The sequence below is a fragment of the Pseudorasbora parva genome, chromosome 5 (assembly GCF_024679245.1).
Source record: "Pseudorasbora parva isolate DD20220531a chromosome 5, ASM2467924v1, whole genome shotgun sequence".
In the NCBI taxonomy this organism is placed as follows: Eukaryota; Metazoa; Chordata; class Actinopteri; order Cypriniformes; family Gobionidae; genus Pseudorasbora; species Pseudorasbora parva.
The window spans coordinates 24,656,904-24,676,327 of NC_090176.1; the positions used below are offsets into that span (position 1 = coordinate 24,656,904).

General features: G+C 39.4%; 1 protein-coding gene across 1 annotated transcript; it reads left to right on the forward strand.

Moving 5' to 3' along the window:
* Window positions 1–528: 528 nt before the first annotated feature.
* chpfa (chondroitin polymerizing factor a) lies at window positions 529–19,172 on the forward strand. The gene is made up of 4 exons (XM_067443581.1): window positions 529–1,011; window positions 4,400–4,964; window positions 15,925–16,107; window positions 16,379–19,172. Exons 1-4 carry the CDS (start codon window positions 713–715, stop codon window positions 17,639–17,641), a joined length of 2,310 nt encoding a protein of 769 aa, XP_067299682.1. The 5' UTR covers window positions 529–712; the 3' UTR covers window positions 17,642–19,172.
* Window positions 19,173–19,424: the final 252 nt, after the last annotated feature.

The window sequence follows — 19,424 nt, forward strand, 5'->3', positions numbered from 1 at the left end:
GCTAATTGCTTTTAAATATCACCATGAAAATCATGATGTTAGATGAGTGCCCCAGGGCCAAAATAAGTCATCTGAAGCATTTATTGTTATTATTAGGCTATGCTATTAAACAGGGCAATTATTTGAGTCAGCCGTCATTAAAAATGAGTCCACGTCGCCCTCTAGTGGAAAAATAAAATATATTTAATCGTCTTTAAGGAGTAGTACAAGAAGTAGGCATTATCAAGTCCGAGCTGGTGACAGAACACTTTAAATGTTATGATGACCTGATTCTATTCAGGTTACCATTTTGAAATTGCATTGGTATTTTAAATGGACCGCTTAGCCTCCAAACAGTAAACGTCAAAGAGACAGTTAGCTCTGCGTTTTATTGCATAGACATCATGATCTATGTTTTATTGGGCTTCAAAGGTAAACGCCCCGCCCACAGAACATGTGAGCCCCGCCCATTAGGGGGATGCCCAGGCTCTTTGCAATGACGTGTGATCTTGTGGGCGGGGTTTTCGAGGTCCTCAGGGAGGAGTGACGGAGCAACTGACACGTACGAATGTCTCAACAATTTGGAGGAAGGTGATACAGTTACAGGAAAGGAATACGTCCAATGCGTTTCCGCTAGTATTCGAACGGCTTTCTTAATGTGCCCTAGCAGCCCTACTCTGTTGAGAAGGTCGCGCTTAAAGGAGGTGTGCACTGCACCAGAAGTCGGAGTACAATGAGGTTTTCTATGTTGATCAGTCTGTTAAGGCCGATCGGCCCGGTTATTATCGGGATCTCTCTGGGATTTACTCTGAGTTTGCTAAGTGTGAGCTGGGTCGAGGAGAGCTGTGATGTAAATGCCATAGGAGATGAAGAAATCATTTTACCCCAGGATGGGAGTCTGAAAGGAGCCCGGAGACCCAACTCTATTTCCCCTGGGAATGATGATGGTGAGGAGGAGGAGGAGGAGGATTTCCAGCCGAGAATAATCCCATATAAACCAGTGAAACAGACTCAGCCCAAGAAACTTTTCAGGTAGACATACCATTTAGCCGGCGTCATCTTGTGGTTCATGACAAAAATACAATCCCTGGTTAAAACACAAGGAATATCGATGTGTATTTTTGAACAGGCATTCCTGATGTATGCCTAAATTACATTGTTTATTTTAAAACATTTACCGTTACATTAATACTAGTAGAGACACAAAGTTCTCTTAATGTCCTCAAAGACAATCAAATTCTTTTGGGGACAGAACAAATATGTCAGAAATAGCCCACCTAGGGCATGGAGTAGGGTTGAAGTACAGTAATTATTTAGCTGTGAAAAATAAGTTATGTACGTCTCTGTCTATGAGAGAATATTTCCCTAATGACAAACTAAAAAACATAGAAGACACACACACACACACACACACACACACACACACACACACACACACACACACACACACACACACACACACACACACACACACACACACGCACACACTTACAGACACATACAGACAAAACACATCCTGTATTAAGCTCAATCTTAATATTGGTTGTTCTTGTTGTAAATTAGTAGTGCTTTTATTTTTTTACAAGCATAAACCTAGTTATTTTCTTCCCATAATGAAGACAAAACACTGAATACTACTCCTTATAACTGAAAAACGATTAAAAACTGTGAAACTAACTAACTTTGATCAATTTAGTTTCAAATTTTAGTTACATGACAAAATCTACACTTCAATGCTGGTGGGTTAGGCTTTGACAATTACAGATAAGTTAAATATTTCCTTTTGCTATTTTAACAATTTTGCAACACGATTACCATTAACTCAGTGGCATTTCAAACACAGAGGTATTTCATTTATTTTTTATTTTTTTCATGGGAATGAGATGAAACAGGCTGTGGCAGGCTTATACTGTAACAGTAACAATCTACTTTTCATACGTCCCATTGGGAACTATAATCCTTAAGGGTGGCTCCTGTGGTGCTAATTTCTCCATTTCATTCAATACTTGCAATACTCTGAGGTAAATTAGGAAGGCCACAGACAGTACTGTTAACTAATCCTATAACATGAAAGGGTCAGTTGCCTTTGGTTATCAGTTCATGTTGACCTTATACTAACTCCTTCCAGTTTCAACCACCACTGGTTTAAAAAGCTGCATCCTGATAGTTGGATGCCGTGCTAATTTGAAACATTTGTGTACACACACACACACACACACACACACACACACACACACACACACACACACACACACACACACACACACACACACACACACACACACATCCACATACCCCATGGGATTGGGCCAAGCAAAAAATGTAACATACTTCAAAAAATGTAATCACAAATCACTGGAAGTTAACAGGATTTGCAGTAACATTGTAGATAAAGTGCTTTAGCACTAAATAGTCTTTCCCAACTTTTAGACAGCTTTTTAAAGGAAGAAGACTCAGTGCTGTTCCATTCAATGCTAATGGCTTCAAACTATTCATGAGAAGGTTATCTTTGCAGTTTGGGCAGTAGCATTGTCTTGTTAAAAAAAAAAAAAAATTCTGATCAGGATCCTCTAACAGCTTTACATTTATTTTCCGTTTCCATTTAGTCATTTAGCAGATGCTTTTATCCAAAGCAACTTACAAAAGAGTAGAGAAATATAAGCAACTAAACAAACAAGGGCAACAGCATGCATAAATCCCCATGCATTTATGAGATGTAAGCCATTCTGCAATATTTTACTTGTACTCTGACGCATTAGATTAGAGTGAAGTAGAACTCACCAATAGCAGCAGCAGCTAAAAGGCGTTTCACACAATGACTATCTGTGGTTATGCATTTATTATTATAATTCTCACCAGATTTTCGAAGACACCAATCTGGAACCACCATGCAACTTGTTTCAACTCTGCTGAACTACTCTGGATCAAACATTTTATTTTACTTACATTACTTATAATAGTTGCTATTTCTCATTGTTGCTGTACAGGTCCTTCTCAAAAAATTTGCATATTGTGATAAAGGTCATTATTTTCCATAAGTTAATGATAAAAAATAAACTTTCCTATATTTTAGATTCATTGCACACCAACTGAAATATTTCAGGTCTTTTATTGTTTTAATACTGATGATTTTGGCATACAGCTCATGAAAACCCAAAATTCCTATCTCAAAAAATTAGCATATCATGAAAAGGTTCTCTAAAGGAGCTATTAACCTAATCATCTGAATCAACTAATTAACTCTAAACACCTGCAAAAGATTCCTGAGGCTTTTAAAAACTCCCAGCCTGGTTCATTACTCAAAACCGCAATCATGGGTAAGACTGCCGACCCGAGCTTTTCAGCAGATGGAAGCATGAAGTGCTCCAAAATCTCCTGATAGCTAGCTGCATTGACCCTGCCCTTGATAAAACACAGTGGACCAACACCAGCAGCTGACATTGCACCCCAGACCATCACTGACTGGACTTCAGGCATTTTGGCATTTCCTTCTCCCCAATCTTCCACCAGACTGGCACCTTGATTTCCGAATGACATGTAAAATTTGCTTTCATCCGAAAAAAGTACTTTGGACCACTGAGCAACAGTCCAGTGCTGCTTCTCTGTAGCCCAAAGTGGCTTGACCTGGGGAATGCGGCACCTGTAGCCCATTTCCTGCACACGCCTGTGCACGGTGGCTCTGGATCTTTCTACTCCAGACTCAGTCCACTGCTTACATTTACATTATGGAAAAGAATGAACTTTATCACAATATGCTAATTTTTTGAGAAGGACCTGTGTGTGTGTGTGGTGTGTGTGTATATATGTATGTGTATATGTGTATATATATATATATATAATTTTTTTTTGTAAATAATTGCAAATGCATGCAGTATCTCACAATTGTGCCTTTATATCTTACAGATTTGACTATTGTAATTGCAACTTTGTTTTGTGTTATTGTTGTATTATAGTGTTTATTACTTTTGAATGTATCATTTCCGTTTGTTTAAATGTAGCAATTTTTTAATGCCATTTTGTTAGTTCCTTTTTAAGAATATCTCTACATAGCTTTAGTTTTTATTTCAGTTTAGTTTTAGCAATTTTAGTAATTAAACTTTTTTTTCCCCCAATTATTAGCTAAGGCAGCCTATTTGATTTCACTGTGTGCATTCAAGTGTACATGCTTTTATTAGTTTTACTTTCTTTTTTAAATATTTAATATCTTATAACATGCAACTGAAAGTTTAAATCTCACAATGTGGCCAAATTTGAAACCTTATCTCTGAAATGACCTTTTTTTTTTTTTTTTTTTTTTTTTTACTGCAATGTGGAAACGGCCTTCCATGTTTGGCTTGGTTAATCATTGCAATGATAAAGTTACAGTACTTTGTTAAACAATTATGAGTTATAAATTGTAATGATTTGTCTGTTTCTACAGAGCGAAATACATCAGCACAGAGCTGGGAATTCGAGAGCGTCTTTTTGTGGGAATACTCACCTCCAAAAACACCATTAACACTCTGGGCGTGGCCGTCAACCGCACCATCAGCCATCATCTGGACAATGTTGTGTTCTTCACTGGCACACGAAGCCACAAGATACCCCACGGCATGATCGTGGTCACCCACGGCGATGAACGCCTAATCTGGAACATGTTCCAGACCATCAAGTACATTCTAGAACATTACATTACAGAGTACGACTGGTTCTACCTCGCCCAGGACGACACGTACACGCAGGCAGATCGTATCAAGGCTCTGGTGGAGCACTTGAGTATGGACCGGGTGCTGTACATGGGCAGCCCAGAAGAGTTCATCGGTGGTGAGATGCAGGGGCGCTATTGCTATGGAGGGTTCGGATACCTGCTGTCCCGTAGTCTTCTGTTAAAACTCCAGCCCTTCCTGGAGAACTGCAGGAACGACATCCTTAGCGCCAGACATGACGAGTGGCTTGGGCGATGCATCATTGACTATGCTGATACGAACTGCGTGGAAGAATTTGAGGTGAGATAAATCCTGGTTTCAGTGGAAGTTTACAGATATGCAAATAGTTTCACAATTAATTATTAAGAAATTTTGATCTCTATTCAAACACCCATGTGATCTTATTCCTACATGACCAGGATTCAGCTATTACATTTTTTTCTATTAAACCCTTGACAAGTACGATCACGGCAGACATTCAGATCTGCGCTGACCCAGGCAGAGCAGTTGTCAAGTGTGGGTATGAAACTGCTTCACAATCAGTCTTTCCAACCACACAGTATTGCTGTCTGACAATCATTCAAATGAACACAGTAGTACTGGGATAAAAGTTTATTGTTTGGTTAGTCTTGCATAGCCAGACTGACAGCAGAAGATCTGGATTCCATCGCAGCTTTTGTTGGACTGTCTAAGACAATGTCTGACCGACATCTAAAGCATTCACAGATCATTTTGTTCTGCGTCATGTTTAGGGTCGATGTTCCTACAATTAAAGACCGGCGTGCATCTAATAAATTATTCATTCAAAAATGTTGTGCAAGTGTACAGCATCAGTGGATTTCCGCAAATTTCACATCTAGCATTTAGTCAATCCTAATAAGCGCTATTGTCACAGTTGTAAACACAATGGCCTTGAAGGGCTTTGGCGTCACGATGGCTTTGTTTCCGGATAAACGAATGTGACCCAGGTTAAAGAACGTGACACACACATCTCCAGGAAATCGTGTAGAATCCCAGCACTCAGATGACTACTTACAAAACTCCTGAAGTGTTTGCCATTTTGTGTGCCCTATGCATCAGAGCATTCTTCTGTGGGCGTTTGTCACGCCTGAGGCTGAGTCTAGTCTTCTTTGGTAAACTGCAATTTTAAAGAGAAAATACACTGTGTTGATGGGGATGAATTTCCACACGGGTTTGTCTTATAGCACTTTAAAAAAGCACCAAAGACATCAACATTTAAAAACAAATGTTTTACCACGGGGTCTTCAAAATGTATTCCTGTGAGACCAAAGCAAAATTTTCAGTCTTTCAGTCTCCAGTGGCACATGATCCTTTACAAATCACCCTAATATGGTGATATGCTGCTCAAGAAACACTTCTTATTATTACCAGTGTTTAAACCATTGTGCTGCTTAATATATTTGTGAAAAATCGTTAAAGTTTAGAAGAACTGCATTTATTTGAAATAATATAAATCTTTTATATCATTATAATTGTTATTCATCTCTTTTTTATCTATTTAATGTGTCCTTTCTGAATGAAAAATATTTATTTCAAAAACTAAAATCTTAATGACCTCAAAATTTTGAACGGTGGAGTAGTTTCAGACCTGTGGCTGTGACTTAAAGGGGGGGTGAAATGCTGTTTCATGCATACTGAGCTTTTAACACTGTTAAAGACTTGGATTCCCATCCTAAACATAGACAAAGATTCAAAAAATAATGCTGGACGTTTGATGGAGTATTTCTGTGTTAAAAATTCTCCTTCCGGTTTCTCACAAGTTTCGGAGAGTTTTTTTCGAGTATGGGTCTACTTCACGTTAATAGATCGGAAGGTCCTTGTATGGGCCGTACGGGCTCTTCTCCCGGTAGAGTGCGCGCGTGCGTGACTAGAGCGAGAGAGAGGAAATGCACGCCGTAAACACTCTCTCAGCTGCAGATCCAGTCGTGCGCGCCGCGCTCCACTTTATTCCTATGGTTGACGTCGAGCGACTTCAACACTTCAGCACAGCATTCCGGGAAGGCAGCGCTGCATTTGAACCGATTTGAACGCAGAAATGACGGGAAGCTTCACAACATCGTTTCAGTCGCGTCTCAAAGTGGATTTACACGCCACTGCTGTCACAGGACTTCACCAAATCATACCAAAGAAGTGTGTTTTTGACAGAGTGGTCCCAGCGATAAAGGTTCAGTCCTGCTTTGGAAGCAGCCGGTGAATAAAACTGCTTCAAATGTCTCTGCTATTGGCTACTGTCGCATGAGTAAACATCAGTAAACGACACGATCGCGTGCTTCGTCATTCAAATGCGCTAACGGTTACTCCATTGTTGTTCTATGCATAACGTTACACTAGTTTGACGTGCAAAACCGTTTTGCTTGCTACTTCTAAGGTCTAGTCGCATACAATAGTCCATAAACCGAATCATGTCCTCATAAACTGCGAGTAAAGACACAGAAATGTTGAGAGGCCACTAAATACAGTACATACCACAGAGACGGACGTCCTGAAGTTGCCGTTTCTCCTGTTCAATTTATTTCTGCCTCAGATTTGATTGTGGATCATTATCTGTATTAGCTGAGATAGATGGGTTTCTCCACGCTTGAGGACGTCACTGCTTTGCGCGCATTTGTCATTCTTTAGCTCCGCCCACACGATGCGCCTCCAGCCGCTCGTTTTTTTCCGGAAAGACTCGGTGCAGCCTATATTTCTTTTATAAATATGATAAAACTAAAGACTTTTCGGAGATAAGAAGGATGCAATACTACTCTATAGGTACTCAAGATTGACATGAGATTGACTGAAACTGAGTGTTTCACCCCCCCCTTTAAAGGAATAGTTTAGTCAAAAAGGCCTTCAAGCCATCCTGGCTCTTCCCAGCTTTGAAATGGCATGGGTGTTTCTTTTTTAGGTGAACTATTTCTCTAACCATGACAATGTGTAAAATTACATGTAAGCAGCACATGGCTGTGTTGTAGAGTCGACATCTGACAGTTAACAAGCTCTAACGTGTTTAGCTGATGTGGGCGATGCAAGTTCAAGTCTATCTTTCATCATTTCTGATCCTGCCCCTCTTCTTTCCATCCTTTCCTCTCTTGTATCAACTTTAAAATCAATAGCAGTCAAGCTACAGTCTTCCCCTTTATGTCCAAAAATACACCACATGATGCGTTATCAAATATATTTAAAGGATTAAATGCACAATGCACAATACCGTGGCCAAATGTAGGCTGATTAACGTGTTTATATGCTGGAAGCTGGAACTACAACGGCATTGTCCAGCTTTATTAGTCAGACTTACACAAACTGTCTGATACAATTTAATTCCGACTAAAGCATTTACATCACTTTTTTTTGTGTAGCTTAAATCAAACCTTTTAAGTGCATTTAAACACGCTTAATATTTCTTGGAGCACAATCATAAAATTAAGTAGCGTTTAGGGCATTTTTACAAGTTAAAAGTAGGTTATTCCAAAAATGCTTTATAAAAGTGTTTCGGGTCGACTACCAAAACGAACTTGTAGCCAATCAGCAGTAAGGGGCGTGTATACTAATGATGGTGAGAAGAGAGCGCTTAGTGTACGTCATTATTCTAAAGCATAGACGGTAAAAAAATATGGACGTAGATGTCACCCATAGGATTCCGATAAGCTGTTCTGAGTCTTAAAATAGTGACGAGCTGGGCGTTGCCATCTTCTGAGCAAGTCATTGCGTGTCACTCCAGGATAACAGAAAATGGGCAAAAAGGCAGGATGCAATGACTAGATGGGATAAATGGCTATCCACCTGTAACCACGCCCTTAATAATGCAGAACTTTAAGGCTTTATATAAAGTAAACGAATGAGTTATAAAAGAATTCACCCCCCTCACAGTTGTAATGAAGGTCAAATTTAGCCGTATAGGCAAAAACCACAATTTGTACCAGAATGTTAACATTTTTTCTGCTGTAAAGTTTAGAATTTTAACATGGGGCTCAATGAGATTTTACTCCCTTCTGGAGCCTGTCCCTAGTGGCCAGTTGAGGAATTGCAGTTTACATTACTTCCGTATTGGCTCAAGAGAGATTGTGGGAGGTTGCCGCTTGTTCTACAGGCACGAGACAGGACGGACATTAGCCAATCAATGACAGAAAGAGAGAGATGGCAGATAAAAAAACGTAAAAAAAAGTCTATGGAACAAAAGAAGGCTTACGATCAGGCGAGAAGTATCAGCTTTCCAGCACTGGAGAGAACTCAAGGAGTGGGAAAGCATACAATCGGACGCCAAGGTATTTCTTCTCGATAGGCGAGTAACATTGGTTTTGTTTTGTTTCACAAAAATAATATATGCTAGCTTTTGCTTGAACATGCTCTTGTGTCTTGTTCGCTTGTGTCAATGGTAGCATCGTTCACTACAGTGATGATGAACCATTCATTTCCAAATCCTATAAACCACTGTCTGTTTGAAGCGTCAGTGTGTGTGAAAAAAAATAATATAATAAACTCTTAATATATGTTTTTTTCCTTTGGTTCCTCTTTTAGTGATCGATATAACCCTCTAATCTTGTCATAATTGTAATACCGTATTTCCTCAAATAAAAGCCTATAGTAAATTAAATGCCTGGCCTCTGATAGTGGCCAGGGGCGTGGTCAGCGCAAACAAATAAAGGTCGGTCTCAAATAAAGGCCGGGGGGAAATGAGTGGATAATCTCCTAAATGCCGTTAATTTAATGCGAAACCATCCTGATGCCACGCGCCCTGATGCGAGTCATGCCAGTGCGACGCACACTAATCCTGGTCTCTTTTATTTAACCTAAACACTTTACAGGGATTGCTTTGTAAATTAAATTGAGAATATAACAGATGCATTTGCCATTTTAAATAGGCTACTGTACTCTATGAGAGATGCGACGTCTGTGAAAATGCCATGTCAGGCAGGCTACAGATATCGATCTTCACAATGCGTGCGCCTCAATCTGCTCCGTAGGTAGTCAGGGCACCTAATATTAGCCTCTCGTCTCTTTTATGTCTTAAGGGTGTCGCACCCAAGCCTCGAAGCTCAGCTCCACGCAGCCCCATCTCGCCTGTCTCCGCTGCGCGAGCCTCCGCTGACTGCGCGCACTCCTCCCCAAACGGACGAGGCGTTTATACTTGATGCGCTCGCCGTTGTGCTATTCTTTGAAACGACAGAGGGCGATTTGGAGTAATTGTTCTATAAACCAACGCGTCGGGGAAGAAGTGGGCTAACGTGCTCAGGTGATGATATTTATTTTAGTACATTTCACCAAAAACCACACCACAAAAGAATCGTGTAAAACTCAGTAAACCTCCGCTTGATATTATTACTTGTGATATGAGAACAAAATATGCACTAAATTAACGATCTTTTAAATATTTCCTAATTTCACTAAACTTTAATGTCGTGATTTATTTATTTATTTGCTTAAACCTGGATCTTTATTTAAAATGGCTTATTTCTGCTTTTGTAGGCTCATTCAGTAAAACTGGGGGCCGGTGTGATGAGACATCATGCTCGGCTAGATTCGAAGATCTAGATTCGAAAAAAATGCGTATTATTTTGTTGTATGGTGATATTTTTGCAAATGTTTCTTAAACAAATCAATGATATTTGTCCACTGGAATGATCACTTTAAATTGAAAACAGATTACATAAAGCAATTATATTTCAAACAGATGGAATTAGAAATACAGGCCTGCCCCTAATAAAAGCCTGCTTCAAATAAAAGCCGTTTCCCATCAGCAGTCCAGGTAAATAAAGGCCCCGGTCTTTATTTGAGGAATTACGGTATGTTTGTAACTTTGTGCTCATGCTATAGAGTTGTTCATGAGAACCGTTTTTGTTTTTTGTTTGTGTTCAAGTTTGTTTTTGGAACTTGGAAGGGATGACTTTTTATTGAACATCCGACCTGGATATTACCATAGTAACATGCAGGGACATGCAAAGGCGGTTGCTCAGGTTGCCCGGGCAACTGCCCATATGCCCTTCTCGACTCACGTTGTCCTTCCAAGGTGGAAAAAAATAAATAAAAAAATTGTACAATGGATGCAGAATTTCACGTAGGCCTAGATACAAAAAAAAAAAAAAAAAGAAACAATCGCAAAGCCTCATTCACTTCCATATTCGGGTACCCGTCCGAAAGTGAAAGTCAAGCAATTGCTTGGGGCCTCGAGCTGGCCTGGGGCCTCAAGACAATGACAGCAACGACAAACTGCTTGAGCGCCCCTTTGATAGTCAATGCAGTAAAGTGCAATGACACTGTTATCAGAATCCCCCTCAAGGGGGCCCTCTCAGTCGTCGCTGACAATAGCCATCCAACCACGCGATCTCTGCTGCCGGCAAAATACAAAACCTCCTCGGCAATCATGAAGCAGAATTATGCTTTAGGAAGCCAGAAAAGAAAAAAGAGACAAAACAAGATAGTGGTAAGTGATAAATTACATTATATAAAATAGCTCTATTTGTACAAGAATTGTGTAATTTTGCAGCAGGTAGGCTAGCAAAAGTAGGTTTATGTTAGCTAACGTTACCTGCCTGACGGCAAATGCTGCTTGTAACAAACAGTTAGTGCAACTTTTTTTTCGAACGGACGGAATATGGTTACATACTGTAATCTGTTTTTTTTTAACGGGATTAGAAAGACGCAGATCTGTTCCAGAAAAACTTTATTGTATTTAATGACATAACCTATTACAAAGCTATAGCAATTTTTTGATGAAAGTGGCATAGCATGCTATACTAACTATTTTTATGGTTTGCATAAATAACCTGGAATAGTTAATGTAGCATGCTATATTAACTATTATTATGAACATTATTTAACCAGAAAGAGGCAGAGGAACATGATTTTTTTCATAGCTTATCTTAATGTGCTAGTGTCGGTATATATGGTAGTAACAGTTTATGCAAATATGATATTATTTTTATAAGTTACCAATGGATCTTGAACAGTTACTTTATTCTGTGTGTTAATTTTTACACTGTTGCATTTTGAAGTACAGTATCAGGACAACCCACATGTTTTACTGTTACTGTTTATTAACTATTTAACAAGGTATTATAGTCATCTGTTGCAACTTTATAATAACCATCCAGATATTGTTTATAGACAGTTTACAAACCAACTAGTAACCCCCCCCCCACCACCACGCAAAAAAATAGCCCCACCTATAATATTTTTAGTAAGCAGAACATAAATATCACAAGGGGGCATTAAAATAATAATGATAATGGCAATAACAATAATATGTAATTGGACAGATGATGGGTTGGGGGGGGTGATGCCCTTTTTATAGGTCAGAGCAACTGCCCCTCAAAAATCCTGTGCACGTCCCTGGTAACACGCATTGCTTTAACTTATTGATGACATCATATCCTCGGCTGGCTGGCACAGCAGATTCCGCCATAGTTGTTGCCTCGGTTGCGTACGTATTTGTGTTGCTGTGCTATAAAAATAGGGGCGAGATCCTCTAGGTGTAGGGGAGTGTTTGTTTTGGTGATTTGAAATGTCAACATTGGTTACCAGAAAGCACTTAACCCACGTTTAAGAAGCCTCAGAGGAATCTAATTCTATAATGAATTTTATCATTGTTTTAGTTACACGCATAATAACATAATTATGATTGTTAGATAAATGTCTGTGGAGATACTAGACCTTGGTGTTATTGGAAATGCTTTTGTGTAAAGAAAACACACTTGGTATATTTTCAGCTCCACATTATTTGAATGAGCTATCGGTGTCTGTAATTTCCATCTCTGTGGCCTTGATTGAAGAGAGTCAGACTCCCTGTGGTAAACCTGCGGTGTTTGATGACAGACAGCTTTATACTAGTAGTGTGTTTCAGTCTTTCTGCGAGGGGACCCAGCGGGGCCTTATTCTTGATGAAACTAAATCTCACTGCCTTTCAACTCACCAGCATATGTATGCAACAACCAAAGACAAGATTCCGATGTCTCCTTTGAAATGGGCTGCTTTTCTCAGCAATTAAAGGAAGGTCTCCAGTCTGCTGCTTTAGTCTGTCAGTCAGCGCAACATCTGAAGTTTCACCTCTATTCAGGTCTTTAACACTCACTGCCAGTAACTGCTGGAATTAAATTCAAGACACGTTTTAGATCTTCCCACCATCTTCAAGAATAGAAAAAGTACAAAATAGTATACTCGCTTGTAATGTTTTTTTTCTCTCCCACAAATGGTAATATGGCATCAGGACTTTTTTTTTTTTTTTTACCTTTTTCTTACCAGATTTTGCAGTCCGTCTCTTATGACTTCCGTAGACAGAGGTTGGGTCTCACCTCACCACTTTCAGTTATCCTGTCTTTCTCTCTGGGTTAGCGTGATGCAAGTCACTGGCGACTGGTTCTTCACCTACAGATCCCTGTTTGCCCAGAGCCTGTCTGGGAATTCAGCAATACTCTCAAAGAGAGTGCATCCCTATTTTAGACGACAACAAAAAATGTCCCCATAAGGACAAGGATTTCAGATATTGTCATCTTTGTGGAATTTTGTCCCGATTATGTATAGGATTTACCAAGGCAGATTGGTACACACAAATTCCAAAGCATTACAGTCTTAGTAGCTCATCTTTTGCCAAGGTGTTACTCCTCAATTACACAGCAATAAAAAAATAAATCATAATCCATCACGTTTCTAGTAGAAATTTATAGATATCCTTAATTAAACACTAGATTTAGCTTTGCTATTTCCACTTAACCAGACATTCTAAATAAATTTTGATTTTGATCCATAAAGACTCTCTTATAAATGTTGAAATTATCTTATTCACATGCATTTACTTGTTAGGTTGTTTATGTGGCTGTGATTTTCGTTTAGAATGGTGTAGGGCTGTAACGATACACCAAACCCACGATTCGGTTCGTATCACGATATTTGACCAACGGTACGATACAAACCTCGATATGGGGGGGACAAAACAGTTTTATTCTGTACAGTATTCTGTAGCCTATTTTGCCGTCAATACCATATATCTGTATGGTCAATAGGCTACTGCCGACATTTTCTTTGCGGTACCAATAGGCAATATATATTTAACATGAAGTATAGGGCCTCCTGTACATCAATACCAACAGAAGTGCCGCGTCAGACACGCTTCTGGTGTGCAAAAAAAGAGAAAACGCCACGCAGCCGCCCCGCGGATGACACGCAACAGAAACGCCACCCTCACACCACGTTGCCAGCCGGTTGGGGAAGCTTCTTGAAACACTTACGGCAAATTGTGTGGGTCTTGTCAACTACACGATTGCAATCCTTGTTCTCCACCGGGTAGCTGAAATGTTGCCATACTGCTGACTTAAAAGTTGGACCTGGACAGGACGGATAATTCTGGGAGTTGGAAGGGGTGTGTCGCGATTCTGCCTTCTCACATCGCGATATAGGTTCGTGGACCTGCGTATTGCGATTTCGATTTCATATCGCATATTATTCATATATTCATAACTAAAAGTATTTTAAAGTGTCATTAATGTGTGTGTGTGTGTGTGTGTGTGTGTGTGTGTGTGTGTGTGTGTGTGTGTGTGTGTGTGTGTGTGTGTGTGTGTGTGTGTGTGTGTGTGTGTGAGCCTGTTTATGTGGTTTATGAGGACACAAATTTGTATAACTACATGGGTATTACACTGGTATTACACTATAAATGTGGTTTATGAGGACATATCAAATGTCCTCATAATTCAAATGGCCTTAAAAACATACTAAATTATGTTTTTTTGAGAAAGTAAAAATGCAGAATGTTTCCTGTGATGGGTAGGTTTAGGGGCAGGGGCAGTGTAAGGGGATAGAAAATACGGTTTGTACAGTATAAAAACCATTATGCCTATGGAGAGTCCCTGTAAACCACATAGACCAACGTGTGTGTGTGTGTGTGTGTGTGTGTGTGTGTGTGTGTGTGTGTGTGTGTGTGTGTGTGTGTGTGTGTGTGTGTGTGTGTGTGTGTGTGTGTGTGTGTGTGTGTGTGTGTGTGTGTGTGTGTGTGTGTGTGTGTGTTCTTTATTGCAATATCTAGGTCCATTTTACTTAAACCCCCCCAAACAAAAAATAAATAAAATGAAAATAATTTTGTATAGACAATTGTCTAGTATATTTATTTCCTTGCCTGTCTGAACTATACATTCTACAGCCACATATAAAACAGTTTTTCAACAGAAATTGACTAAATGCCTTAAATGCAGGCCTTACACACCTCACAATTTCTCTTTTTTTTTTTCGTGGTTAACGTAGTTCTAAAAAAACTCCTTATTTTTGCCCTCTCTTTAATGCTATAGTGGTCTTTCTCTGGTCTTTCATTTAGCTTGTATAAACACCTGCTAAATTGTGTATTGAACTCTAAAACCAGCAAGTTTAGAAGAAAATTTGTCATACACATTTCAGAGTCATATCAATAATGGCAACTTTTTTGGTTAATCGCAAATAGCATAATTTAAGTTAACACATTTTATTTTTGTCTACTTTTTTCCCATTGCACCTTTGGCCCAGACAGAATCACAGCTTAAAATTGAATCTCACCTTTAGAGACCGACCTCTATGTCACACTTTTGTTTGGAGGGGTCTAGGGTCCTCCGGTTAATCTGTTCTTGAAACAGGTACTGAGACCTCTATTAATCCATCAGAGGAGTATTAGATGTCTGAAAGTCAGTGTGGAGCTACTGGGGAGAAAGAGTCAGTGAATCAGACACACTAAACATGATGTACTGTCTCCATTTTGGCATTTTATCCAGTTATAAATCCACCTCTGCCTTTACCGTCAAAGCACCTCCTGCCTTTCAGCACATCATTGTAATGCCTACTACATCTATTCATAGAGCAGAGTTCTTTCAGGTCAAAAATTGGAAGCGTTTACTTTGCTTAAACATTATTTGTTGCGACCTGGAGCAAGTGTTCAAAAGAAATCAAGTACCTCCTCTGAACATTGATTTCCAAAGAAATACACCAATATATTACATTCTGGCTGATACAGATAAGCCAACAATTATTTTCATGTTCTGGCTGATAAATGAAAGATATACAATATTTGTATTTTATATTTATGAATTCAAATCACATAAACTACAAGTAAACTTATTACAATATGAAAATGAATTGGCTTAAGATTACATTTAACAGTGTTATTAGATTGTGTTTTTAAAGAATTACATTTAAGTGAGGGTAAGATGACTGCAAAGGTAATCGAAATGCAAAAATAGGAACTGCACACTAATTAAAAACGTCTCACTAACCATGCATTATTTGTATTTGTGTTGTTGTTGTTTTTCAGGGGCAAAATTATTATTACTATGAAATGGGAAAAAATTCTGACCCTAGTAAGGAAGATAATGTGCATTTTAATAATGCACTGACCGTCCACCCAGTGTCTGATCCTGAGCAGATGTACAGACTTCACAAACACTTCACTGAGATTGAGCTGCAGAAGACTTACGAGGAGATCGAAAAACTGCAGGTACACTTACGATAAACCTGAGCTTACTACTACCAATGCCAAACTGAGAAGAAATGGTGGTTTCTCTTGACCTTTTGTCCACTGTGATTCATTATGTGCTTTTTGTAAGGGTGTTATAAAATTGCTAGCACTTTCCTTTCGTAATTTTCAAAGTGCTCTGGTTAAGTGCAGCATTATGAATTTTCAAAAGAAGGTAATAACCTTCTCAGCAAATATCTTAAAATGCTTAATAGTGTATATCCCACACACTGTTCTCTATTTTTTTTAACAGGCGGAAATAAAAAATGTGAGCGTGGTGGCATTTGAGGGCAACCGTAGTGCCATGTGGCCAGTTGGAATCAACCCACCGTTTGAGCCCAAAACACGGTTCGAGGTTCTGCGGTGGGATTACTTCACTGAAGATCAGGTGTACTCTTGCACTGATGGCTCTCCGAAGTGTGAGCTCCGTGGAATCGATAAGATGGACGTAGCCGACATCATTGAGACGGCAATGGGTGAGCTGAACAAGAAGTACAAGCCGGTTCTGCACCTGAAGAAGCAGCAGCTTATTAATGGATACAGGCGCTTTGACCCTACCAGAGGGATGGAATACACCCTGGACCTACAGCTAGAGGTGGTTAACCAGAAAGGACACAGTCGCTCCATCACCAAGAGGGTCCACTTGGTGAGGCCTCTCAGTCGTATTGAGATCATCCCCATGCCTTATGTTACAGAAGCAACTAGAGTCCACATCATCTTACCTGTCACTCTTCAAGATCGAGAGCATGTCCAACAGTTTTTGGAAGTGTACGCCACAAACGCATTCGAAACCAGTGAGAATGCCATCTTGACGTTTCTCTTTATCTACGATCCAGTTGAGGCCCAACAAGTCAACCAGAATGACATCTTCGCCAGCGTCAAAGCGCAAATCAATGCTTGCGAGCACCGTTACCCTGCGGTCAAAATCCCCTGGATCAGTGTTAAAAGCGAAAGTCCCTCTCAAATCAAATTTATGGACATCATCTCCAAGAAGCACCCGGTTGACACGTTGTTCTTCATCGCCACCGTGAAAACCAGCATCAACTCTGAGTTCCTCAATCGCTGTCGAATGAATTCCATCAACAACTGGCAGGTGTTCTTTCCCATCCATTTCCAATATTACAATCCCGACATTGCTTATCATAACCAGCCTCTTCCCAATACATTGGATTTGGTCAAAGAGGCCGGCCACTTCGATCGCAGTTCCTTCACCGAAGCGTGTTTCTACAACTCGGACTACATGGCTACCCGGACGCGCATGTCTTCGGATGTCCAGGAGAACGAGGAGCTCCTGGAGAACCTCGATATATATGACATGTTCGTCAAATATTCTGGCCTCCATGTTTTCCGAGCAGTTGAGCCGGCCCTGCATCAGAAATACAGCTACCAGCCATGCAATCCTCGTCTTAGTGAAGATATCTACCAGAGGTGTGTGCAGAGCACCCTCGACAGCCTTGGATCACGCTCACAGCTCGCCTTGGTGCTGTTTGAACAGGAACAGGGCAACAGTACTTAACCTAACCTTGAAGATTGAGAAATGACTAAGGGGCGATAAACAATTTTCGTCCATTGGGCTGATGCTTTACTGGGCTATGGAGTCCCAATACTGAACACATAAAAAATGCTGTTGGTACAAAAAAAAAGAAGACTAAAACTATTTAAACTAACTATTTAAACCAACTTAAAAATAGCAGATTTTTGTGACAACAGGAGATTTATGATTTGCTATCTCTTTCGAGCAGATTGGTTTATGTTGGCTCTTAAACCAAGCAGCTGTTAGCTGTTGAAATGATCACTACCGCAACACATCTAAATCGCCGTGCCTTCAAAATATGCTGTCCATTCACTATACATTTGTCTTGTCAGCACAGACACTTTTGCTCAAACAGATTTGTTTTAATGTTTATTTAACGTAACTGGGTTTTTGTAGTATGAAGGAACCGTATCCAGATTCTGTGTTCAAACAGTAGGTTTATTGTTGTTGAAATGTTTAAATGTCAGTTCGCACTCGGTACTGAATTTTTAAACCCTGTTAAATCTTGATTTTAAGGTAAAAACATTGTCTTACTGACCATCAGTGCCAAAAAAACAAAAGTCAAGATGTCAGTTTTATGAATCTTTCAAACATAATTTTGACCAGCATAGTTCCGTGTAGAATTTAAGATTGAATACTGAACAGCAGAGCACAGAGATTACAAATACCTGCTTATAAATATTTGTACTATTGAAACCACCTCAAAGAGACTTTTCTCATTAAAGAAGTAAACTTTTTAAAATTTTGCACTAATAATTTCATTGTAAATCTGCCTTGTATAACAGTAATACTGCACAATATGCCTGTCAAAGCATTTCATTTTGTTCAAGAAAGATTATAGGGTGCATTACACAGTTATAGTTAGTTCCTGTGTTGTCTACCGGAGAGTAGTGCAATAATAGTGCAATACCATTCAGATGGTCTGCTTAGAGCCTGCTGATGGAAACGCTCCAGACGAATTGTACATCTGATAATTCATGTTTGAAGATGCAATACAGGGAGCCTCTATTATAGACCTTCTACAACACAGCACAATGTGTTTTCATGGGACCATATTGAGTTATATAAGAAAGATGTTGTGGGTACATGTGTTTACTGTATTAGTGTTGTGTTGAAGTTATTTTTTTCTTTCTATTTAAGCAATCATAAACTTAATGCAGTACACTGACTTACGTGACGCAATATCATGATGCTGGATGTCAAATGTTTGTGCGTACAAGAGCTGTGAAAGGTTTTACAAAGTGATGTTTTGTACATTTTTAAATGACACATGCACAACATGAATGGACTCGTTACAAAATGAGCACAGACAGAAGCCGCTACTGGCCTTTAGGGGTCAGCAAAGGAGCGTGGGATTACAGCTCCTTTCAGATATGTATACTTTCACGAGACTGTTTCTTAACCTCACCTTGTTGATTCTTTAATTCTAAATATGCTCTATAAATCTATCGTATTTTGTTGTTATATTATTGTACAAAATGTTTAATAAAGACTTTATTTTAGGGCTCTGATAAACAAACATGCTTGTGTGTATTTAACCGGGCCTCTTCTTAATATTGTTTATTTTGCATTTGATGTTCATTTCCAGGTTAGATACTCTTATGAAAGCATTTAATGCATATATTTTTCCGTGACCATTACTGCAGCATAAGTGAAAGGTTACAAATCAAGACCCAATAGGTTCCAAATTAAACATCAGTCTTAAGGAGATGCTGTAAATTTTCACCTCTATTTATGTCTTCTCTTTTAGAGCCTGTAATTACAC